Genomic DNA, 26,660 nt, shown 5'->3' with positions numbered 1-26,660 from the left:
AGCCTACATTACCAGTCCAATTTCAGCCACCATGCTATATGTGGGGCTAACAGTTGAAGAGTATCCTGTCCTTCCTTGGCTACTGGATCCTGTATGTACTCTGTCCATTGTAATAGAGTGCTTTAATTTTCAACATCCTCAAACAATGAGGTTCATAGTGGAGAGAGGCTTTAGGATGGGTCTTCAAGATAAGATTTTAGAGCACCTGTAGAAATCTTGCAATGGCTTGTGTTCAGCAATTTAGGAGGGGAAGCTAGCAAAGGAGGTGGCAGATATTGAGGATGAATGCAAGTAGCAATAAAAGAAAGCTCTAACTGGATATGTAGTCAGGGCAGCTATGATTGGCTGGAGCAACACACGCAAAATGCTAAAGGAACTCGGTAACTCAGATTTCCACCATCCGTAGAGACTCTTGTGTTAATGATTACCTGGAGATTCCACAAGGACACCACTGTCCACAAGGTGGCAATAGTTGGGGCACTATTGACATTTATCTTGTCTGACTTTTGTATTTAATAGCCATAATACCATGTCAACAGGGCACTGTATTACTTATATGTGATACATATCAATTGTAGTAGATTTCAGTCAGTGTTACTTCTGCAAGGCATGGATAATTCCTGTGGTAAAAGCTACAAATCATTAGCAGGAAGCTAATGATTACAGGCAAGCATACTCTAATGACAAATTCATCATTTCTTAGGCAGATATTGAACAATAAAAATGAAGCAATGAAGACACTGCATTGTTTCCTTGAAAAGGTTTCTCTGCAATAAGCAAACAGATCTGATATGACAGAATGAATGTAAATCAATAAGGGGACATATTTAGTAGCAACACCTGATCTAATAATGCCACACAGACATCAATAAGTGATATCAACTGGCATCTTTAACAATCCTTGAAATTAATTAAAACTAAAACAGTTGGACTGCCATTGAGGCATTTTGGTCTCTGATTACTGGAAATGACTTCTTCAACTCTATCTAAACAGACCCAACAACAACAATGGCATATTAACTGCAGTGCAATTGTGATCCAGTATTCAGTCTAGAAAAGTGTCAGTAGTAAAGATCTTTTGGCTTCAGCAAATCAATAAAATTTATGGTACTTTGGGATGTGCCAAACTAAATAAAATAACCCTCAGCACTAAAAACAATGGAGTTCATAGAATATATTGCTTTTCCAGAAAGATTAGTGGTACTAATAATATTTCAGGATACATAGTAACTCAGCTGAGCCTTAATTCAATACTCTCTGCTTACTCCTGTATTGGAGAGGGTCCAGAGGAGGTTCATGAGAATTATTCCATTATTGAAAGGGTTCACATATAAGGAGCATTTGATGGTTCTAGGCTGGTACTTGCTAGAGTTTAATAGGATTAGGGGGAATATCATTGAAACTTATTGAATATCGAAAGGCCTAGATGAGAGGATGTTGAGAAAATGTTTCCCATAGTGAGGAGGGCAGGACCAGAGGACACAGCCTAAGAATACTGGGACATCCACTTAAAGAGATGAGGAAAAATTCTTTAGCCAGAGTGTAGTGAATCTGTGGAATTCATTGTCACAGAGAGCTGTGGAGGTCAAGTCATTGGGTATATTTAAAGTGGAGGTTGATGGCTTCTTGCTTAGTCAGGGTGTCAAAGGTTAAGGAGAAAAGGCAGGAGAATGGTCTTATGGTATACTAACATCATACCTGTGATAGATGTCACTTTGCCACTATAAAAGCTGCAACTGCATTCCTATTGTTGTGCAGCATAAATAGGGAGGGGCTATGTGATACAAAATGGTGAACTTTATATATATGATTGAATGTTAAAGGTAATCTAAACAATCATTGATCCTTCCTACGCATTGTCACCTGAGCTCTATGTGACATTTAAACTGACAGAATCAATGACAGCAAATCATTTAATGTACACTTGGATTGTTCCAGTGAAACAAAACTTACAAATAACACTTCCTCACTTAGGTTGATTGTAGCAACCTTGTGTATTCCACTAGAGTCAGCTTTCCAAGTTGGTTTGTGGTGCCTGGAACTTAAATACTGTGCTCTTTCCTCCAATCCAGTTGCTGTAAACTGGTGGAAAGTCAATTCCATTAATAGCTGATAGCAGATGGGTGTGATGAATGACTAGTGACAGCTCTATTCCTGGGTGGGCCATCTATCAATTGAACTATCATGGATTGAATGATGTCACTCAGGTAATTGTGCGGTACGTGAGCAGAAACAGTAATTGAAAGATGGATGCTGAAAGTGAGCAGGACATTATGGTTTCACAATGCTGCTTGCACTCTTTCATCCTTTAATGTCTAAGGAGCTCTCCCATTTGTACAAACATATGTTATCATTGTTTTACCTCGCTGATGACATCTGTCTGCTCTGAGTAGTAGCAGATCTTAGACTCGAGTGGACTAAGATTCCCCTCAATTTTTGGTTGTGTCCATTTGTGTCACAATGGAAGCAGAAAAATGACATATGGAAGTAACAACACTGATAAACAATGTCCAACAAGAGAAAGTTTGCAGATGCTGGATGATAAGTCCTGCCAAAGAGTCTTGGCCCGAAACACAACTGTACTTTTTTCCATAGATGCTACCTGGCCTGCTGAGTTCCTCCAGCATTTTGTGTGTGTTGCAAGGAATAATGCCTTTTGACTTGACCAAACGTGTTAAGAGACTTTCAAGGATATCCCCATAGGCCTGGATATAATTTGCAGCCTCCTGGGCAAGCAAAACAATTCACATCTGGGACAGACTTGATATAAATGATTCACATCAGAAGGCTGCAGGTTAACTTCTTTAACTGTATGGCATAACCATAGCTGCTGGTGCCGTGTCATAGGCAGGTGAAACATACATCTCTAATCTGGAATGTTTAATCCACTAAATGGTTGTTCAAATGGCTGTTCTCGCTAATTCCACTACATTAAAAATAAAACAAAAACATCATGGCAATGGAAAAAGCACAATATTATAAAAAGGAATTCCAGCAGAGATACACGGCTACAAACTCAAACCATTCACCAGTCACTGGCATCAGTCATCCTCATCTATATCCTGATCTCCATTTGTATTTACAGCCTAGGTTGGCCTATTCCTCATAAAGGGGAGTACCTAATTCTCCATCCTGATGGATTTTGTGGTTAGAAAGTTCCCACCTTCCAGGTAACATCAACATATTGCAATTACATGGCTACCATTGTTAAACTGCATTGAGCTAGTGTTTGTATGTGTTTGTGGGTGTCTGTCTGTGTGCATGTGTGTTTATACGTGAGTGTAAGTTGTGCAAGACTATATATATATTGCAAGAATTTGTTAGGTTGATTGTAAAAGTTCAGTAAACTAATCTTGACATGACAAATGAATACAAGGAATTTTTTTTGCACAGAGGATTTTGGGTGATTCATACTTTGGCAGCATTTAATCTGACCAATTTAACTTGTACTGCTTCCTCTGTTCTGGATACATTCTGAACATCCCTAGTGCAATTTACATCCCACCATGTCTCCACCTATTTATAAGGATGATGAGGTCTTTTCATGTAAATTAAATGGCACACTCCTTTGCCATCTGGCTATCCCTGACATCAATTAGTAAATGAATAGATGGCAGGTGTGCTGTATTAAGCTGGCAATTAGCACTCACTGTGCACAGTAACGAATGTAACTGCTTACAATTGATTCTCAAATGGAAACCGTAAGTGTAGGTTCCCTGTGTAGTGTTGGTATTTACATGTAGAAGAATGTCTAGCCTGGAAAATAATTTCTAAAGTGTGCTCAGAACTATGTAAAGTACTTGTTGGTCTCACTAAGACTTTGTAAAGTTGAAGCACATCTAATGCTCTAGGTATAAGGACTAGTATTCCATTAGCTATTTTTTGTGCTTGTCCATTTGCCACAAATCTCTTTGGAACTGTACTGCATCTAGCACTTCATCATTTAAAAAAAGGGGGATACTACAAATTTTAGTTACAAAATGGATTATTTCACATTTGGTTTTACTGTCAGTTTTGTCTGTTCATTTAATATATTAAACACTTCTTACAGTCCAATGGTTCCATCTACATATCTTACCATTTCACATATCAAGAAGAATGCAGAGGGTTCAAGACTCAGCCAGGTCCATCATGGGCACAATCCTCCCCACCATCAAAGACATCTTCAAGGGGTAGTGCCTCAAGAAGGTAGCATCCATTATTAAAGACTGCCACCATCAGAGGCATGACCTGTTCTAATTATTACCATCAAGAAGGAGTTACAGGAGCCTGAAGAACATTTGAAGAACAGCTTCTTCCCCTCCAACATAAGATTACTGAATGGTCCATGAAATCACGAAAGCTACTTCATTATTCTTCTTTTGCACTATTTATTTACTTTTGAAATTTATAGTTTTTTTATACAAATTTCACAACATATGCCCGATTCTGATTCTGATGAGCAGTTTCACTGCAGAGGCCTGTGATGTCAATGCTTTGTTTCAAAACAGTATTATTTCCACAGGCTTGTTCCATAGACGTTCACATTATTTTCTTGAACAACTGCTTTTATAACAGTAATTTGTAAAGCTAATTCAGAGGATATTAAGAAAAACTCATTAATTACAAAATTAGAGCAGGACTTGGTTAGACAAAAAATGTTGGAGGGTGGCTGCACTGAAGGATATTGATAACTTCTTTGGAGAACTTTCTTCTGACATAAACCCACTAAAAGAAGTATATTGATTTCTGTTTTGCTTTCTGGACTGTGCAGGTAACTTTATCCTTCTTGTATTCTTGGCCAAGAATCGGAGCCACTTCACAAATTTTGTTTCTCAGATTAAAATGTTAGACGAATGAAACAAATGCTCACTCACCTGAATAAAAAAACAATAAAAATACTAAAGCTACTAAAGATCAATATAAAGTACCATTTATGACCTCAAGATGTCCTAAAGTGCCTTACATATTTCAGAACACTACCTGCTTATGTAATATAGGATACATTGCTTTCAATCTGTTCCATTGCATGGACCATAAACAATGATTAAGAAAATCTGAAACAAAAAAAAGTAGAAAATGCTGGAACTGCTCAGCAGGTCAGGTAGAATTGGTGTGGAGAGTAGCAGAGTTAACCTTTCAGGTCAATGATACTTTGTCAGAACTGGAAAAGTAAATACACCCAGGACAGCTGAAGTTGTCAAGGCAACAATTATTTTAAAAATTGGCAATTAGAGACAAAAGAGAAAAACCTACTAAATCAAAATGAGTGAATTGTTGCTTCACCTGAAAGAAATCTTAGGGTTCCTAGATGGTGGAAAGGATAAGGGGTAAAAGATGCAGTATTGCATTCCCTGCCGCCTCATGGGGAAGTGCTGAAGAAAGGAGAGTGGTTGGTGGAGAAGATAGTTTAAATATGGGAGTTGATGAAATAATGGGAGGACCTGGGATTGGAACATATGTCTTGTAATCCCATTGAAGGTGGAATAAATTATGGATGGTGATCTGCTGAATGTGAAGGTCTGTGAGAAGAAAGGTAAGGACTATCTAGAGAGGCAGGTGAGGATAGAAATGCAGGAAATACATGAGATATGTAGAAATACAGTGAAGATTAGTCCTCAGCAGTGTGGAAGTTGCACAATGAATTGAAAGACAAACTGCTGGAGGACCTCAATGGGTCAGGCAGTATCTGTGAAGGTAGAGAAATAGTTGACATTTTGGGTTAACACACTGCACCAGGACATTGATGCATGTAATGGAGATTGGTTGTTAAGAGCCAAAGAAAAAAAAAGTCATATATTGACTATGTGAGCATGAGTACAGAATGCAAATCAGCAGCAAAGGCAAAGAAATTTAATTATCATACATGGGTAAGGATTAGTACCAAATATTAATGACAGTAACTGAGGAAACATCAAGGGAGGGGATCTAAATGGGATTGATGTGAGGATTGTTCATCAAATCCAGTGAAGGGACAGACATAACTTGAGTCCATTCAAATTTCCACAGCCACATTTGACTTAGATAAAGTGAGTAGAGTTGAAGGAGAATGCAAGAATAAATTCAACCAGGTGAAGGAGGTGTTTTTGCAGGAGAACCGGTCAGGCTGCTGCAAAAAATAAGTCGAGGCGCTTACAGACCACCGTAGTGTGGGACACAGATGTAGAAGGGATAGATGTCCAAGGGCTAAGGTCTGAATTCCCTTTACTTATTAACATTTGATAAAATAATCTAGGAAAGAAGGCCATTCAAACCAATAACAATAGAAAATCTGCAGATGCTGGAAATCAAAGTAATACACATAAAATGCTGGAGGAATTTAGCAGGCCAGGCAGCATCTATGGAAAAGAGTAAATAGCTGACGTTTTGGGTCATGACCCTTCATCAAGACTGATGTTTACTCTTGTCCATAGATGCTGCCTGGCCTGCTGAGATGCTCCATTCAAACCATGAAAAGTATGCTAGCTTTTAGAAATATTTTGTTTTTTTTAATCATTGCCCTGCTCTTTTCCCACACTAGTGCAATCTTTTCCCTTCATATATTTTGGAATTATACTTCTGTGCATGAATTCAGGAGCATTTAATATTGTTAAAACAAAATAAATAATTAAAATATAGCTAAATTAAAATGACTCAAAATGCTGAATATAATTGTTCATAAGTAAAGGTGGCTTACATTTTTCTTACATATTTCCAGGCAGCTGTTATATTAACAGATCTTGCATCAAAACAGTTGGGAATTCCACTAAGATTATGTTGTACCATTGGATACCATGTGAAATGCATGCTGAACACTGTCAGAAAACCACCTGAGAGCTCAGTCAGCAAGCTCAGGAGCTTCATATTTGGGCAGGAGTCTTAAACTTGCGAGTACAAATTGGAGTGGGTAAAAATTGTAACCTCACCAGAGGAAAGCCAGCATTTTTCAACTATTCACATTGCTAATTATCTTTTAAAAATTCCCCTTAAAACACTACAGGTTTTCATGCCAAATAACAAAATACCTGTAAGTGTTAGAATGGCTTTTGATAGGTGACATCTCATTTTATCAACTTCTTGGGTAAAAAATGTTGCACCAAGACAAATCCGGAAAAATATTTTGATTGTCTCAGCTACATGGGCATGATACCTATATAGTATAGTATCAGATCAGAGCTGCAATTCCAAAGAAAAAAGGAAACAAACTGCAAATTTGGGCAAGTCCGTCAGTTGTGGAATGAACAGATGCATAGTACTTACAGCACAGAAACAAGCCATCCAGTCCAATGACCCATACCACTGTTTATGCACAGTCTTTCTCCTATTCTTTTCAATTCAGCATAATCTTTGCATTGATTGATTTAAATGTGGCATTTACATTTTAATCCAAAGTATAGACCAACTAGATGGGGTCTATTTCTGTGCGTATTCCATTTTCTGTACTGTACTTCTACTCCTGACCTGCTTCTGCTTCAAGACATGGAGTAAATCCAGTTGATCTTAACTCACCAATCTATATTTTGCAAGAATTGTAAGAGATTACACAGTCTTGCTTCTTTCAAGGGAGGAGTGGCAGCAACACCCTCTGTCTTGAGAAAAAAAGGAAAACCCTGTCTGAAATATCTAGAGCCTGCCTTTCTTAATAGTTCAAAGGGTTCCATTTATTATCAGAGAATGTATGCAGTTTACAATCTGAAATACTTAGCCATCACAGACATTCACAAAAATAGAAGAAACCCAAAAGAATGAATGACAGAAAAACATTAGATCCCCAAAGCCCCTTCGCCACCTCCCCGTTCCCAGCACAAGCAGCAGCAAGCATCAGTGCATCAACCTCCCCCTTCCTTCCCCAACTCATAGTTATCTACATATCTGGGCAAATTAGACTAGATTAGGTGTACTGAAGTGTATAGTTTTGTTAAAGGTAAAATGAATGGGTTAGGGCTCAAAGGGTGTTAAGAACATAGTATTGATCACTGACCTTCAGGTTACAGAACTTAACTGTTATCATTCAAAAATCCTTCACCAACAGTCTAGGAACATGAGTTTTCTCAATGATGACAGGTCTAACAAACTGGAAGTTAACTGTCAACATTTCCTGCACAAGAAGCAGAGATGTGATATTCGTATGACTCTTGCTCACTGACAAGAATCAGAGATTTTCCTGCCCAAGCAAGGCGGCAACCTTTCTTAGGGAGGCTCTTCCTCAGTGAATGTACATCGCTATAGACAATGGGTAAAGTAAAGCTCTTCTCACCATTTCCTGGCAGGTTTCCCATAATCAGTGGGATTTGTAACTGGAAGAAAGAACCACAAATGCAAGCAGAAACTACTCATCAAATCCAGGAACTTTCACAAATTACTTAATGCAGAACAAAATCAATCTTGCAGAAGAAACTTACTGATAGTGAAAGAGTTACTTAAGTGTTAAATATTACTATTATTTGAGATTACATAATAATGGTTTATTTAGAGAAAAAGTATAAACTTGCAATAGATCAGACAACTAGGTAGATCTAAACAACTGTCTACATCAGGGGTTCCCAACTTGTGGTCCACAGACCCTTTGCTTAATGACATTGGTCCATGGCATAAGGAAAGGTTGGGAACCCCTAATCTACATGGAATAAAATGAAATAGCATTCTCCATCACTAATAAATTAAGGTGGCAACCCTTCTTATTATCTAAGCAGATAATGATATACAGGAAACAATTCTCCCCAAGACGGTAAATAAATCTTCCAAGAAGGAATAGAGTGCCTTACTAAGTCAGGCAAAGGCAATGTGTTGAAGAGTTATGTTTCCTAACCAGCTGCATCACTAGCCAACCTGCCTCAGTATTGTTATAAACTGGGATCTATCTTACAATGGAGAAAATTGCCAAGGTATTTCCTGATCACAGAAAGCAGGATAAATTTAATCTGGCTAATTACTGCTTCATCAGTCCATTCTCAATCATCAGCAAATTAGTATAAGATGTTGTTTACAGTATTATCAAGTGGCATTTAACAACGGCTTGCTCACAAGTGGCCAGATGGATTTTGTCAGATGCATTTGGCACTAGATATTGCAGTCTTAGTTCAAAAAGGACAAAAGTCTCACCACTGCTGAAGCCATACATTGAACTACAAAGGTGGCTGTGGTTGTTGAGGGTAATCATCCTGGTGTAAGAGATGCTTAGGATAGTGCCCTAGGCTCAGCCATCTTCATCTGCTTCATCAATGATCTTTCCGCCAGTCATAAGATGACTGCAGCATGTTTATTTCCACTCACAGTTCTTCATATAGAAGTAGTGTGTGTTTGCATAAAGCAAGACCCAGACAGCATTCTAAATTCTATGGAAGAGCCTTCACCATAAGAATGGCAATTTTTAAGAAGACAATTTTGGACTTGCAGTTAACCCTATTGTCCTCATCCCCTCATTCAAAAAAAAGTACATATCCAGAAAAGCAAGTGACATAGCATTAAAATCCATGAACAGCACTAGATATAACCCTCTTGTTACTAAAATCTTCTTTCAACCATTACCATTTGTTTTCCATAATAAGGAAGATTCATCTTTCCACTTTCCACCAACCCTTTGAGTTTTTACTTTCCTAAACAGTCTGCCAAAGGGACTTGTACATTGTTTTACTAAATCCACGTGGACTCCTTCAAATTTGCTACCTTCAGTAATACTTCTGTTTTCTTCTGAAAAATAGTCTATCAAATTAGTCAGGCATTAAGTTTTCTTAACAAGGTCATACTGAATATCCTTGATTAGCATGTATTATTTTAAATTATTTATTCTGTACTTCATTATTGTAAAGTATATTTTCTCAGGAAAGACTGGCATATAATTACATATTCTTTCCTTTCCTTTGTCTTTAAGCAGCAGGACACATTAGCAGTTTTCTAATCATTCTGCAGCATCCCTGAAGATAAAGAGGATTGGTATTGGTTGAATAGCTGAAAGTACAATATGAGCAGATTATAGGGAGTGGAGACAAGTGTATGAAAATATGCTGAGACTCATGAGTACTTTACAAGAGTAATGATTGATTGAGATTGTTAGGTGAGAGATGTGTGTACCGTAGCAAGGACTACATGCGTATTCTGTGTGCTAGTGTATACAGTATTGGTGCTGTGGTTGTACACAAAGAATTTATTTATGTCTTTACTAAACTTGACCACATGTGTGAGACTATTAAACTCGTGGCATGGCAGCAATCAACTGGCGATAGATACATATTTGATACCATTACTGGACATAAGAAATTTATTTGGTGCTTCAAAATTGCAGTGATAGCAATAAGGTTGGAGCATAAATATTATGTGCATTCTGCACCAGATTAAGCAGGCACTGTTCCATTGTATATTATGATTCTAGGCCATATTTCCCAGAGAAATCCCATTTCTCCCCTACTAGGTCTTATTTTTTTCCTGATTTTTCTGGATCTGCAGACTGACTTGGAGTGTTTAGTATTGTCTATTGCATGTTCACTTCTAAATGCCTCTGCATGGAAGACAGAAAATACAGCACATTACAGGCCCTTTGGCCCATGATGTTGTGCCAACATTTTAATCTACTCCAAGATCAAACTAACATTTCACTCCCACAGAGCTCTCTATTTATTCTTTACTCCACGTGCCTACCTAAGGATTCCTTAAATCTCCATAATATATTAGCCTCCACCACCACAACTGGCAGGGTCTTCTAAGTACTTACTGCCCCCTTTGTAAAATACCTGTCTTTGAAATCTCCCCTAAAACTTTAAGTAATGAGTGAGAGTGATACATCATTGCCAGGCAGGATCCATTTGAAAAGAACAAGTTGTGGCGACCCACTTCCTAGCGCACTCGAACCGGCTCACAAATAGCCAGCACGCTGGCATAAAGGCCAGTCCCAAAAGGACGCCAAGTCTGCTTCACCAGCAAGGGGAAAAGCCCGCACGCGGGACAGGACTGTGAATATGTGTGCCCTACAGCATCCCCGCCCGGGGAGGGCGGGATCAGGAAGGCTTTAAAGCGAGGCCGCGAAGTTTGAATAAAATCTCTTTTGTAACTGCAGTTCATCGACTACGTGTCGTTATTTCAGCGCTGCGTGTAGCACACCACTACAATTGGTGACCCCGACGGCCCAAACGATATTTGGGCCGAAGATGAACGACGCCGCATCTGTTCATGCAGTTTCGTTAAAACTGCCAAGTTTCTGGACACTGCGACCTCACCTATGGTTCCAGCAAGCAGAAGCCCAATTCCACGTTCGGCAGATAACCTCGGATGCCACACGTTACTACTACGTGGTGAGCTCCCTCGACCAGGACACAGCAGCCCAGGTTGAGGAGTTCATACAGTCTCCCCCAGCGGATGGCAAATACACGGAATTCAAAGCCTTGCTCATAAGGACTTTCGGACTCTCACGGCGCGAGCGGGCTGCCCGCTTACTGCACCTGGATGGTTTGGGAGACAGACCGCCATTGGCTTTGATGAATGAGATGCTGTCCCTGGCCGGTGGACACAAGCCCTGCCTCATGTTTGAGTAGGCATTCCTGGAGCAGCTGCCCGAGGACATCCGCCTGCTGCTGTCCGACGTGGATTTCAGTGACCCCCGGAAGGTGGTGGCCCGGGCGGACATGCTGTGGAAAGCCAAAAAGGAGAGTGGGGCGTCCGTCGCACAGATCACCAGGCCACGCTCCCAGCAGCAAACCAGTCCAGGCCCGGCCGCAGAGCCAGCTAACCCCAGAGGCAGGGGTGAGGAGGCCAACAAACAATGGTGCTTCTACCACCAGTGGTGGGGCGCAGAAGCCCGCTGCTGTAGCCCGCCCTGCAAATTCCCGGGAAACGCCAGGGCCAGCCGCCGCTGATGGCTACGGCGGCTGGCCATCGGGATAGCCTCCTGTATGTGTGGGACAAGCGGTCGGGACGCCGTTTCTTGGTTGACACCGGAGCCGAGATCAGTGTCTTACCTCCAATGAGTTACGACACCTGCAACAGGGCGCCGGGTCCCACCCTGAGGGCAGCGAACGGCAGCACAATAAGGACCTACGGCACCCATACGGTGCAGCTACAGTTCGGCTCCAGCCGGTTCACATGGGACTTCACACTGGCCGCCGTAGCCCACACCGCTTCTGGGCGGGGATTTTTTGCGGTCTCACAGCCTACTGGTCGACCTGCCGAGGCAGAGACTGGTCCACGCCGAGACCTTTCAAACGTTCTCCCTGGGTGAAGCCCAGTTGCCAGCCCCACACCTAGACTCCATCACGCTGTCCGACAATGACTTCACCAGAGTCCTGGCGGATTTCCCATCAGTTCTGGCACCGCAGTTCACGGCAGCCATGCCCAGACACGGCGTACAGCACCACATCCCGACACAGGGACCACCCCTCCACGCCCGTGCTCGAAGGCTTCCCCCGGACAAGCTCCGACTGGCGAAGGAGGAGTTCAAGAGGATGGAGGAATTGGGGATCATACGGCGGTCCGACAGCCCATGGGCCTCCCCCCTGCACATGGTGCCCAAAGCATCAGGGGGCTGGAGACCATGCAGTGACTACCGCAGGCTGAACGAGGCTACAACACTGGACCGCTACCCTGTGCCACACGTTCAGGACTTTGCAGCAAACCTGCACGACGCACGGATCTTCTCCAAGGTAGACCTCGTCCGGGGATATCATCAAATCCCGATGCATCCTGACGACGTCCCCAAAACGGCACTCATCACCCCTTTCGGCCTTTTTGAGTTCCTCCGCATGCCGTTCGGCCTGAAGAATGCCGCACAGACGTTTCAGCGGTTAATGGACGCGGTGGGACGCGACCTGGACTTCGCTTTCATCTATTTGGATGACATCCTCATAGCCAGCAGCAGTCGTCAGGAGCATCTGTCCCATCTCTGTCAACTCTACGCCCAACTGAATGAATACAGCCTGACAATCAACCCGGCCAAATGCCAGTTCGGGCTCGACACCATCGACTTCCTGGGCCACAGGATCACTACAGACGGGGCAACCCCTCTGCTCGCTAAGGTAGACGCAGTCCGCCATTTTCCCCGACCCACCACAATCAAAGGCCTTCAGGAATTCGTGGGTATGGTAAATTTCTACCACCGCTTCCTCCCTTCAGCTGCCCGAATCATGCGCCCCCTGTTCGCCCTGCTGTCCGGTCCGGGCAAGGACATTACCTGGGACGAGGAGTCCACCACTGCTTTCATTAAAACGAAAGAAGCCTTGGCAAACGTTGTGATGCTAGTGCACCCCCGAATGGACGTCCCTACTGCCCTCACAGTGGACGCATCTAACACGGCAGTCGGTGGGGTGCTGGAGCAACTCATCGAGGGTCGCTGGCAACACCTGGCGTTTTTCAGCAAACACCTGCGACCACCCGAGCTCAATTACAGTGCTTTCAACTGGGAGCCGTTGGCGCTATACCTGGCAATCCGGCATTTCAGGTACTTCTTAGAAGGTAGGCCCTTCACCTCGTTCACGGACCACAAACCGCTTACCTTTGCACCTTTGCATTCACAAAGGTGTCCGATCCCTGGTCGTCCCACCAGCAGTGTCATCTGTCCTACATCTCTGAATACACGACGGATGTCCTGCACGTCTCGGGAAAGGACAATGTTGTGGCGGACACACTCTCTCGCCCTAACATCCAAGCCCTGTCCCAGGGGGTAGACTATGAAGCACTGGCGGAGGTGCAGCAGGCAGACGAGGAGATCCCTAGTTACAGAACTGCAGTCTCCGGTTTGCAGCTCCAGGGCCTCCCCGTAGGCCCAGGTGAGAGGACCCTGCTCTGTGACGTCACCACCGGCCAACCCCGCCCCGTCGTTCTGGCAGCTGGTGGCGGTGCGTTTTCAACTCCATTCATAACTTAGCTCACCCCTCCATCAGGACAACTGTCTGGATGGTCTCTAACAGGTTCGTTTGGCACGGACTCCGCAAGCAAGTCAGTGAATGGGCCAGAACGTGCATGCACTGCCAGACGGCCAAGGTGCAGCGGCACACCAAAGCTCTGCAGCAGCAGTTCCACCCCACCCACTGGCGTTTCGACCACATTCATGTGGATATCGTGGGCCCCCTGCCAGTGTCGCGTGGAGCGTGGCACCTCCTCACTATCGTGGACCGGTTCACAAGATGGCCAGAGGCGATCCCGCTCACTGACACCACCTCCGAATCTTGTGCCCGGGCACTGATCGCCACCTGGGTATCTCGCTTTGGTGTACCGGCCCACATTACCTCCGACAGAGGCGCCCAGTTCACCTCCAGCCTGTGGTCAGCTATGGCCAGCCTTTTGGGGACACAGCTGCACCACACCACTGCCTATCACCCACAGTCGAACGGTGGAGCGTTTCCACCGTCACCTAAAGTCGACTCTCATGGCCCGCCTGAGAGGACCTAACTGGGTGGACGAGCTTCCCTGGGTCCTGCTTGGAATCTGCACGGCGCCCAAAGACAATCTGCACACCTCATCGGCCAAGTTGGTGTACGGCGCACCCCTGGTCGTCCCAGGGGAGTTCATACCAGCCCCAAGGGGGCATGAGGAAGAACCCGCAGCAGTCCTGGGCAGACTACGCGAGAGACTCGGTGCCCTGGCCCCCATGCCCACTTCGCAGCATGGGCAGAACCCGACCTGCGTACCCAAAGACCTGCAGAACTGTAAGTTTGTGTTTGTACGACGGGGCGGGCATCGGCCACCGCTGCAACAGCCCTACGAGGGGCCGTTTACGGTGATCAGAAACGACAGGTCCACGTACGTTCTGGACATTGGGGGGAGAGAGGAGGTTTTCACGGTGGACCGACTCAAACCGGCCCATGTGGACTTGGCGCAACCGGTCGAGTTTCCGGCACCGCGGCACAGAGGCCGACCTCCCAAACAGGGTCCGGCCCAGACTGTGGACATTGGGGGGTGTATCACCGGTTCTGGGGGGGGTTATGTGGCGACCCACTTCCTAGCGCACTCGAACCGGCTCACAAATAGCCAGCGCGCCGGCATAAAGGCCAGTCCCAAAAGGGCGCCAAGTCTGCTTCACCAGCATGGGGAAAAGCCCGCACGCAGGACAGGACTGTGAATACATGCCCCCTACAGCATCCCCGCCCGGAGAGGGCGGGATCAGGAAGACTTTAAAGCAAGGCCGCGAAGTTCGAATAAAATCTCTTTTGTAACTGCAGTTCATCGACTATGTGTCGTTATTTCAGCGCTGCGTGTAGCACACCGCTACAAAGTCTGATTGGGAGGCAGTTTTATTTGAACCAATAAAAAGAAGGGAGGTGTAAGAAGAGTGGCCAGTGATGGAGTGGGATATTTTGTATCAGTCTTCTCTGGGGAAGACACTAGCAGTATACAGAAATTCAAGAGGGCCAAGGGCAGAAGTGAGTATAGTTGCTATTACTAAGGAGAACGTGCTTGTTAAGTCACCTGGACCAGATGGACTACACCCCCGGATACTGAAATAGGTAGCTGAAGAGATGGTGCAGGCATTAGTAATGATCTTTCAAGAATCACTAGGTTCTGGAACGATTCCAGAGGACTGGAAAATTGCAATTGTCACTCCACTCATTAAGAAGGGAGGGAGGGTTAGGCCAATTAGCCTGACATTAGTGGTTAGGAAGATAATGGAGTCCATTATTAAGGATAGGTTTTGTGGTACTTGAAGGCACATAACAAAATAGGCTAAAGTCAGCATGGTTTCCTTAAGTGGAAATCTTGTTTCACAAATCTGTTGGAATTCTTTGAAGAAATAACAGATGAGATATAGAAAGGAGAGTCAAAGAATGGTGTTCACTTAAATTTTCGGAAGGCCTTTGACAAGTTGGTATATATGAGGTTGCCTAGCAAGATAAGAGCTCATGGTATTACAGGAAAGATACTAGCATGGTTAGAAGACTGGCTGACTGGCAGGAGACAAAGGGTGGGAATAAATGGAGACTTCTAGTTGGCTGTCATTGGTTAGCGGTGTTCCACAGGGCTTGGTGTTGGGACTGCTTTTTTTTATGTAACATCATGTGTCAATGATTTGGATGATGAGCTTGATGGACTTGTGGACAAATTTGCAGATGATACAAGGATATGTACAGAGGCAGGTAGTGTTGAGGAAGCAGGGAGTCTGCAGAAAGATGTAGACCGATTGTGAGAATGAGTATAGAAGCAGCAGATGGAACATAGTGCAGGGAAGTGTCTTGTAAGGCACTTTGGTAGAAGGAATAAAGGCATAGACCATTTCTTCAATGGGGAGAAAATTCAAAAATCAGAGGGGCAGAGGGCTTTGGCAGTCCTTGTGCAGGATTCCCTAAAGGTTAACTTGCAGGCTGAGTCAGTGGTAAGGAAGGCAAATGTAATGTCAGTATTGATTTCATGACAACTAGAATATAAAAGTAAGGATATCATGTTGAGGCTTTTTAAGGCATTGGTCAGACCACACCTGGACTGTTGTGAGCAGTTTTGGACTCTTAACTAAGAAAAGATGTGCTAGCATTGAAGAGGGTGAGGAAATTCATGAGAATGATTCCCAGATAAAAGGCTTAACATATGAAGAGCATTTAACGGCTCTGGGCTTGTACTTGCTGGAGCTTTCAAGGATGAGGGGGGGATCTTGTTGAAACCTATTGAATGTTGAAAGGCCTGGATGCAGAGAATGTGGGAAGGATGTTTCCTAAAGTGGATGCAGACCAGAGGGCAGATCCGCAGACTAGAGGCACATCCATTTAGAACAGAAATAAGGAAAAAAAATTTCAGCTAGAGGGTAGTGAATGTGTGGAATTCATTACCACAGATGGCTGTAGAGGTCAAGTCATTTAGTATATTTAAAGAGGAGGTTCATAGGCTCTTGATTAAGAAGGATGTCAAAGGTTATGGGGCGATGTTAGGAGAATGGGATTGAGGGGGATAATAAAGCAGCTATGATGGAATGATAGAGCAGATTTGATTGGTCAAATGGCCTGATTCTGCTAAAAAGAGAATACTTTTCACTGATTGCCTTAAAATTATGCTGTTTCATATTAGACAGTCCCATATTGAGAAAAGGAAGTTGGCTATCTATTCTATCTCTGTCTTTTATCAACCTAAACAGCTCTATCAAGTCACCTCTCATCCTATTTTGCTTCAAAGGAGAAAATCTTAGCTTGCACAACGTCTCATCATAAGACATGCTTTCTAAGCTGGGAAGCATTCTAGTGAATCTCCTCTGCACCATCTGTAAAGTTTCCACATCCTTTCCTATAAAGAGGTGACCAGAGCTGAACACAATATTCCAAGTGTGATCTAACCAGGGTTTTATAGAGCTGCAACATTACCTTGCGCTCGAACTCAATTCTCCCAACTAATGAAGACCAATACCCCAAGCACTTTCTTTAACCACCCTATAACCTGGTGTGAAATTTTGAGAGATCTATGAATGTGGACCCCAAGTTCCTTCTGTTCCTCCACACTGCTAAGAATCCTGCCATTTTAACCCTGTACTGTGCCTTCAAGTTCAATCTTCCAAAGTTCATTACCTCATCCTTAGTTATGGATGAGGTGCTAGAGAATTGGAGATTGGCTAATGTTGTTCAATTATTTAAGACAAGCTCTAAAAATAAACTGGGAATCTATAGGTTGGTGAGTTTGACAACAGTTGTGGATAAGTTATTGGAAAGTATTCTAAGAGAACAGATATAAATGTATTTGGATAGACAGGGACTGATCAGGGATAGTCTTATTGACTGTGTGGTAGATAGTCAATAACCAATATAACCAATCTCATAGTGTATTTTGAGGTAGTTATCAGGACCGTTGATGAAGGAAAGGCAGTGGATAGTACATGGACTTTGGCAAGGCCTTTGAGAAGGTCCTGCATGGGAGGTTGGTCAAGGGAGTTCAGTCTCTTGGCATTCAGGATAAGGTAGTAAATTAGATTTGGCATTGACTTCACGGGAGAAGCAGTAGTAGTAGCAGATGGTTGCCTCTCTGACTGGAGGCCTGTAACTAGTGTGCTGCAGAGATTGGTGAAACGTCCATTGTTGTTTGTCATCTTTCTCAACAATCTGGCTGATAATGTGGTAAAATGGATCAGCATATTTTCAGATGCCACCAAGATTGGGGATGTAGGGCTCAGCAAGGAAGACAATCAATGCAAGGAGCAGGATCTGGACCAGATGGAAATTGTGCTGAAAAATGGGAGATGGAATTTAACGCAGACAAGTGTGAGGTGTTGCATGTTGTGAGAATGTACCAGGATACACTGAGGAATACAATAGAATAGAAGGGTCTGGGAACACAGATCCATAATTCCTTGAAAGTCATGTCACAGCTAAAAGATGCTTTAAAGAGAGCTTTTGGCACACTGGCCTTCTTAAATCAAAGTAATGAGTACAGGAGTTGGGATTTTATATTGAAGTTGTAAAAGATGTTGCTGAGGCCTAATTTGGAATATTTTATGCGGTTCTTGTCATCTGCCTACAGAAAAAATACCAATAAAATTGAAAGAGTGTAGAGAAAATTTACAAAGATGTTACTGGGACATGAGGACCTGAGTTATAGGTTAAGTTTGAATAGGTTAGCACTTTATTCCCTGGAGCACAGCAGAATAAAGGAGATTTAATAGAAATAAACAAAATTGTGAGGGGTATAGATGGTGAATGCAAGGAGGCTTTTTCCACTGAAATTGGGTGAGACTAGAACTAGAGGTTAAGGGCAAAAAGTGAAATGTTTAAGGGTAACATGAGGGAGAACTTCTTCACTCAGAGGGTGATGTGAGTTCAGAAAACACCAAAGTAGTGGATGTGGATATGATTTCAGCATTTGAGAAAAAATTGGATAAGTATATGGATAGGAGTGGTATGGATGCTGTGATCCAGGTACAGGTCGAAGGCATTAGGCAGAATAATAATTTGGTATGAACTAGATGGGCCAAGTGGCTTGTTTTTGTGTTGTGGTGTTTTATGTCTCTGACTTCTCCAGATTGAACTTTATCTGCCACTTCTCTTCCCATTTCTGCATTCTATCAATGTCCTGTTGTAACCTGCAACAAACTTCCACACTACCCAGAATGCCACAAACCTTCCTGTGATCTGCAAACTTACTAACCTACCTTTCCTCTTTCTTATGTAAGTCATTTTTAAAAATCACAAGGAACAGGGTTCCTAAAATAGCTCTCTGTGGAATACAGTCACAGACCTCCAGGCTGAGTATTCCCTATCTACTACCACCCTCTACTTTTTGTGGGCAACCCAATTCCGAATCTAGGCAACCATATTTCCTTGGATCCCATGCCTCCTTACTTTCTGAATAAGCCTAACATACTTCAGATGTCTTTATTCAGACAGAACATCAAGTCAAAGGTAACCAAAATGCTTGGGGGTTAACAAAGATAAAATGACAAATTTGTCATACTAATGTCTACATTAGCTGGTTTTAACAGCCATTGTATGAAAGGAAAGCAAATTGTAGTTATGCAATATCATTCTCAATATCGGTTGTTAACATTTCTTTCTATAATATGTATGGTAATTTGTTGGAGCCAATACAAAATGCATGTCCAAAAGAGAAGCATTAGTGGTGAGAAAGTGAATTGTAATATAACTGCCTTGCTAAAATCAATGCAGTTGCAAAGTGAAAAATTTGCATTTAGGTAATGACTGTCATGACCTCAGGCCACCTCAAACAGTTTCACAACCAATTAAGTATTTTTGAAGTGTTGTTGCTGATGTGAAGTAAGAAATGTGGCAGCAAGCAAGCTGGGTGTAGTAGAGCCAAATGTAATGAAGCCCATACTTTTAAATTTTAGTGTTACTGGTTGAAGGAAAAATATTGGTTGCAACCTTTGAGGAACTTGCTGTTTCAAGAAATACTGGCCCAGAGGTTCTTTTACATTTAGAATTGCAGAGAGACCAAAGTATCCAATAGGCATTGACATTCTACTGTCTTTGGCATTACACAGGGTACAATGGATAGAAAACAAACACTAAAAAAAATCTTCCCTCTATGATCTGCTCAGGTGAGAGTGTGGAAATGATGAGAAAAGAAGAAATGACATGGGACGAGGGAAGAATATTGTGGATAAAAAATAGAGCAACAATTGAACAGAATTAGGTCTATTATCACTGGCATGTGTCGTGAAATTTGTTAACTTAGCAGCAGCAGTTCAATGCAAACATAATATAGAAGAAAAATATAATAATAATAATAAATAATTAAATCAATTACAGTGCATCGCACAGATTAAAAATCGTGCAAAATGAAGAATATATATTTTAAAAGTGAGGTAGTGTTCATCGGTTCAGTGCCCATTTAGGAATTGGATGGCAGAGGGGAAGAAGCTGTTCCTGAATCTGTACCTCCTACCTGATGGTAACAGTGAGAAAAGGGCATGCTCTAGGTGCTGGAGGTCCTTAATAATGGACAGTGCCTTCTGAGATACCACTCCTTGAAGACATCCTGGGTACTTAGTAGGTTAGTACCCAAGATGGAGCTAACTAAATTTACAACCCTCTGTAGCTTCTTTCGGTCCTGTGCAGTAGCCCTCCTCCCCCTCACCCCCATACCAGACGTAATGCAGCCAGTCAGAATGCTCACCACAGTACATCTATAGAAATTTTTGAGTGTATTTGTTGACATGCCAAATCTCTTCAAACTGCTAATGAAGTATAGTCACTGTCTTATAACTGTATCGATACATTCGGACCAGGATAGGTCATCAGAGATCTTGACATCCAGGAAATTGAAACTGCTCACTCTCTCCACTTCTGATCCCTCTATGATGATTGGTATGTGTTCCTTCATCTTACCCTTCCTGAAGTCCACAATCAGCTCTTTTGTCTTACTGACATTGAGTGCCAGGTTGTTGCTGCGATACCACTCCACTAGTTGGCATATCTCACTCCTGTATGCCCTCTTGTTTCCATTTGAGATTCTACCAACAATGATTGTATCATCAGCAAATTTATAGATGGTGTTTGAGTTATGCCTAGCCACTCTTTGATCAAGGGGTAGTTAATTTGGTATTGGGGTGTATGGAAATGGCTGGGCTTTGGATAGGCTAATGATGGGGCGAGAGTGAGCTACCAGAAGTCTTGGTGCACCAATGACATAAATAGACAAAGTGAGGAGGTTCTGAAGAGAGATTTTAAGGAGCTAGGTAGAAAGCTGAAAAACAGGACCTCCAGGACAATAATCTCTATGTTGCTGCTTGAGCCACACGGCAGGGTAGGTAAGAACAGGATGATTTGGCAGTTGAAAACATGGCTGTTGCAGAAGGCAGTGGTTCAGATTTATGGATATTTGGTATCTCTTCTAGGGAAGGTATGACCTGTACAAAAGGGATGGGTTACACCTGAACCCAAGGGGGTCAAATATCCTTGCAGGCAAGTTTACTGGAGTTGTTCGGGAGGGTTTAAACTAATTTGGCAGGGGGGTGGGAAACAGAGTGATAGTGCTAAGGATGACAGAATTGGATTTCAAACAAAGGTACAGTCGGCCCTCCTGATCTGCGGATTCCGCATGCACGGATTCAACCAACCGCGGATCGGGAAAACCCGGAAGTTCTCTCTCCAGCACTCGTTATTTGAGCATGTACAGACTATTTTTTCTTGTCATTATTCCCTAAACAGTACAGTATAACAACTATTTACATAGCATTTACGTTGTATTAGGTATTATAAGTCATCTAGAAATGACTTAAGTACAGGCAGTCCCCGGGTTATGAATGAGTTCCGTTCTTGACTCCGTCTTTAAGTCGGATTTGAAGTTGGAACGGGTACATCCGGTATTTAGCGTCAGTTAGAAAGCATTTTTCTTAGTATATAGTACATATTTTACCTTTCTATGCATATAAAACACTTAAGAAACATACATATTTCAATAATTAAACCACTGTGTTGCTTAGTAATAATTGCAGCTTTCATCAGGGCAGGGCCTTTCACATGCTCCATTAAAATTGTTCCGATCATTGACCGACTGTAGCTTAATGCTTTTCCAGTGACCAACGGCATTTCACCTCTTTCTGATCGCTTTATTACTTCCACTTTATTTTCAATTGTGATCGTGATTATTTTCATGAACAGAAACACTGCAGATTAAAGACTAAACACTAAAGACCACTGCACTGAGCCAGGTTAAATAAGGGACTTGAGCATCCGCGTTTTTTGGTATCCGCGGGGGGGCTCGGAACCAATGCCCCGCGGCTAAGGAGAGCCGACTGTAATGTGTAGAGAGACTTCTAGCAAGGTGGGGCTGAGAGGCAAATCTGCAGTCAACAGGATGAGTAGAAATGTAAAAGGCAGACAAAATTGAAAAGGGTGAATACAGGACTGAAGGTGTTATATTTGAATGCGCGCAGTATACAGAATAAGGTAGATGAACTTGCAGCAGTTACAGATTGGCATGTATGACGTTATAGGCATCTTGGAGTCATGGCTGAAAGAAGATCATACTCGAGAGCTTTACATTCAAGGATACATATTGTTTTGAAAGGACAGACAGATAGGCAGAAGAGGTAACATGGCTTTGTTGGTAAAAAATGAAATCAAATCATTAGAAAGAAGTGACATAGAGTCAGAAAGTGTTGAATCATGGTGGGTAGAGCTGAGGAAGTGCAAGAGTAAAAAGACCCTGATGGGAGATATACAAATTCCCAAACAGTATTAAGGATGTTGTCTACAGATTACAATGGGAGATAGAAAATGCATGCCAAAAGGGCAATGTTACAGTAATCATGGGGGAGTTTCAATATGCAGGTAGATTGGGAAAATCAGGTCGGTACTGGATCCCAAGAGGGGGAATTTCTAAAATTCCTATGAGATGTGCTGACATTGGAGAGGGTTCAAAGATGATTCCAGGATTGAATGGCTTGTCATATGAAGAGCATTTGATGGTTCTGGGCCTGTATTCAGTAGAATCGAAAAGAATGAGGGGTGACCAAATTGAAACCAATTAAATAGGAAAAGGCCTTGATAGGGTAAATGTGGAGAGGATGTTTCCTCTGGTGGGAGAGTCTAAAAACAGAAGACACAGCCTTAGAATAAAGGGGTGTCCTTGTAGAATGGAGATGAGAAGGCATTTCTTTAGCCAGTGAGTGGTGAATCAATGGAATTCGTTGCCACAAGTGACTGTGGAGGCCAAGTCTTCATGCATATCAAGACAGAGGTTTGTCGATTTTTGATTGGTCAGGGCATGAAGAGACACCATGAGAAGGCAGGAGATTGGGCCTAAGAGGAAAAATAGATCAGCCATTATGAAATGGCAGAACAGACTCAATGGGTCAAATGACCCAATTCTGCTCCAATATCTTATCGTCTTATGTTTTCAAAATGATGCATTTGAATAAATTTTTCTTTATATAAAATATTCAATTAGATTGTTAATTCTTAAACTTAAGTCTTTTTTGATGGATAGACTTGGTTAATATCTCATCCAAAGGATGGCAACTCAAATGCAGGTATTCCTTAAGTGACTGCACTGGAGTATGACCAATTCATCATATGGAATTTTTCCCGGTTTCCGCAGTGTGGCTAAGTTCCTTATCAACTTGTACGTCATTGCCCCACACACACTCAGGAGAATAGAGCACTTCTTAGCCTCCTCAGTAATTCCATTAGCACAGGAAAAAAGTGTCCCAACCTTTCCTGATACTCCAGCCAGCCCTCGGCTCCCTCCACAAATTCACTGATCGTCCCGAACATAGCCATCTGAACACGAGACTCCTCATCCACTCACAGCTCCCGTTCGAAACGTGCCAACACATCCACAAGACCAGTTCACCTCATCACCAAAAATATGTGATAACTTCTACTTTACAAAAGGACCACTCGACAATTTTATGGCCAAAAGGACATCTTTATCTGGGACGGCAAATGATGTTTACAATACAGAGGCTTCCAGGTACCTCGTGCGACATGGGTGGAGGAACTATATACAATGCACACCGGAAGTAAAAACCACGCCAATCCGGAACAAGCCTCTTGTTACCAACAGCTTCCCGATTTGTATTAACTTACTTTTAATAATACTCACATTACAACAATAAGAATTAGGAATATGAAGTTAGACTTACATGCAAAATATCCAAAATTATACACAACATGAGTAAGCAAAGTTTTAAAGACTGCAAGAAGATTAATATCATGTAAGCATTCATTAAATTACTAGGGCTGGTCAATCACTGTATCAATAATCGGGAATAAACTTTCACATAATATTAACACAAAATATTACTCAGACAGCATTCTCCTTTATGAACATTTCCAAGTCTCCCATACTAGTTCCTCTTAGAACCTGATAAGTTTCAAAGAAATTAAATTTATTTGTTCTAAACTCAAGTGCGTATAACCCCAACCAACTCAATCTCATAGGAGAGCCCTCTCATCTATTACGTAAGACCTCCAAGGGAAGTATCTCCTTAACTACAGAGTTTAAAACTGCAGTCAGTACTAATAGTATAGACTCCTTCAGATACCATGTATGGAAATCTTTTTGCATGTTTTCTCATGTGTTTGCATTCTTTTTATAGTACAAAAGCCAGAAGTGTGCACAGCACCACAAGCATGGCTGAACTAAGGTTGTATAACTTCAATACAACTCTGTTTTCTGTTATAGGAAGGAACCCAAATACCATTCTTGATTCATCTACCGTCTGGGTAGTCTCCAGCCTGGTGGGATGAACATTGAATTCTCCAATTTCCGGTAATTCCCTCCCTCTCCCCCTTCCCCTATCCCAGGTCCCTCTCTGCCTCTCTCCCCTTTCAACTTTCTGCTTCTTTATCTCTACAGTTCTTTCATGCTTATCCCCTCCCCCTCCCCCCTTTATCTTTCCTCTGATTGGTTTTCCACCTGGCGCCTCTAGGCCCTACCCCCTCCCCTATCTCTATTACTGGGCTTCGGCCCTCTCTTTCCCCCACATTCCTGATGAAGGGTCTCGGCCCGAAACGTTGGCTACTCTTTTCTCACAGATGCTGCCTGACCTGCTGAGTTCTTCCAGCGTTGTGTACGTATTCTTTGATCACAGCATCTGCAGTTGTATTTTTGTGTTACCATTCTTCATGTAATTGATCTGCTGTGTTTGCGCACATAATCCCTTTGGACTTCTACTATAATTACACTTTTAGCTTAAATAGTGTATTCCATATATCACCCATCTATTCAGGAATTGTATTAATTTCTTGTGGTTTATTATATCTCTTCTGTTTCAAATACAAGTCCTAATTTTAAATTGGTTGCTCATATGAAGATTCAAAGTAGTCTCAGCATCCACTGGTCTCTGTGGAATGCTGCTTTCCAACTTCTGGCAGACTGTAAGCACACTTAATGCCACTACTTTACAGTCAGTTTAGTATCCTTTCTGCTCCTGGCTCACATGTTGTCACCTTAATCATGAGTAAACAATGTAACATCTTATCAAACACCTATTTGAACTTCAAATATAGCACATATATCACAATACCTTTGCTAACTCTTTGTGTTACATTTTCAAATGACCCATCCATATGGTCAACAAGAGCTTCCTGTTGTAAAATCCATACTGCATATTTCACTATATTTTCAGTCTCTCTATAAATTATTAGATACACAAGGACCTTACCTTCAGGTTAAAGGTGGCATCGTTACAGGAATGTTGATGTCCAAAGAAAGTTTGAGCACATAATCCCTAAAAGAAGAAAGAGAAAATGCTGTATTAAATAATTATTCAGCTTTTTAATCATTGGTTTGTGTGAGAGTTGGAAGTATGTACGAAAAATATTTAATTATACTCAAATTGGCTAATTTTGATTATCCCTAGAACAGGTGCTGGGATTGTAATATGTGATTAACCCCCACATGTTGATTTTGATGCAGGCGAGCATTGCACCTTGATCTTACCTGTTGCCTTGCACATTCATAGAGGCAGCAAACACTATATATGTGTCAATAATTTATTTTTTTATGATGTATGACCTATCTTTAAATTTTTGATTACAGAGTGGTATACCTTTATGTGTTATGCTATAACATTTTGATCAATTTTATCACAATATATGAATGTACACAAGTTATGTTGAGATGTATCTATGTGTTGCACTCTGTAAATCTTGTTTTTTTCTTCTTCTGAATAAAAATATTGTAAAAAGAAAGAATAAATATAACGAGTCAGCAGCACTACTTATAGTCAGCCAGTTCTACATAAAGGTGACCTGCTTCTTTTAAAGGGGAGGTGATGGCAGCAGCACCAGCAGGCAGTGGGACTCACTGAGGAGTCCAATCTCGATTTTGTATGTTGGACTATTAGCCTGGTCCAGGAGGTGAAATGTAGGATGGTTGTGATTTGTCTGCAAGTGACCAGGAACCAATCCAAATGAACACAGTACGGAGCTACTTGAAGAAAGTATCAGTAGTAACCAATGCAAAAAGTTATATGGTAATAACCTGTTCACAGTGCCATAAAATATTCAATGACCTACAATCAAAGTCAGTGAATGCCAACACCGAGCAACTGTAGCAGTAGCTCAGAAGCTATTCAATGTAACATTACCTCATTATTAACCAACCAACATCTTCCAAGAATCAGCAATCACACCTAATACAGTACTTAGCTATGAGTCTGAAAGGTTGAAACCACAGAGGACGACAGTATCTTCATAAATAATTTGCTGCACATTCCATTTCCCCCTCATGCTGCAATTTCTTATGATCTATATGCAGCATATGGAACAAATGTGCAATATCATTTCCCCATCCCTCAGCAGAACCATATCCTTGTGCTTCTCTTTCATATTAGCTATGAT

General features: G+C 42.2%; 1 protein-coding gene across 2 annotated transcripts in view; it reads right to left on the bottom strand.

Moving 5' to 3' along the window:
- spag16 (sperm associated antigen 16) overlaps nucleotides 1-26,660 on the bottom strand; it is a 773,550-nt gene that overhangs the window by 253,559 nt on the left and 493,331 nt on the right. For both annotated transcript variants that reach the window (XM_073046458.1, XM_073046459.1), the window contains one exon: nucleotides 25,481-25,546. In XM_073046458.1, the coding sequence (XP_072902559.1) occupies nucleotides 25,481-25,546 (66 nt within the window). The remainder of the gene's footprint in view (nucleotides 1-25,480; nucleotides 25,547-26,660) is intronic.

This window comes from Hemitrygon akajei, chromosome 5 (assembly GCF_048418815.1).
Source record: "Hemitrygon akajei chromosome 5, sHemAka1.3, whole genome shotgun sequence".
In the NCBI taxonomy this organism is placed as follows: Eukaryota; Metazoa; Chordata; class Chondrichthyes; order Myliobatiformes; family Dasyatidae; genus Hemitrygon; species Hemitrygon akajei.
The sequence above is the reverse complement of the archived record's forward strand: the minus strand, read 5'-3'. Positions and strand labels throughout refer to the sequence as shown.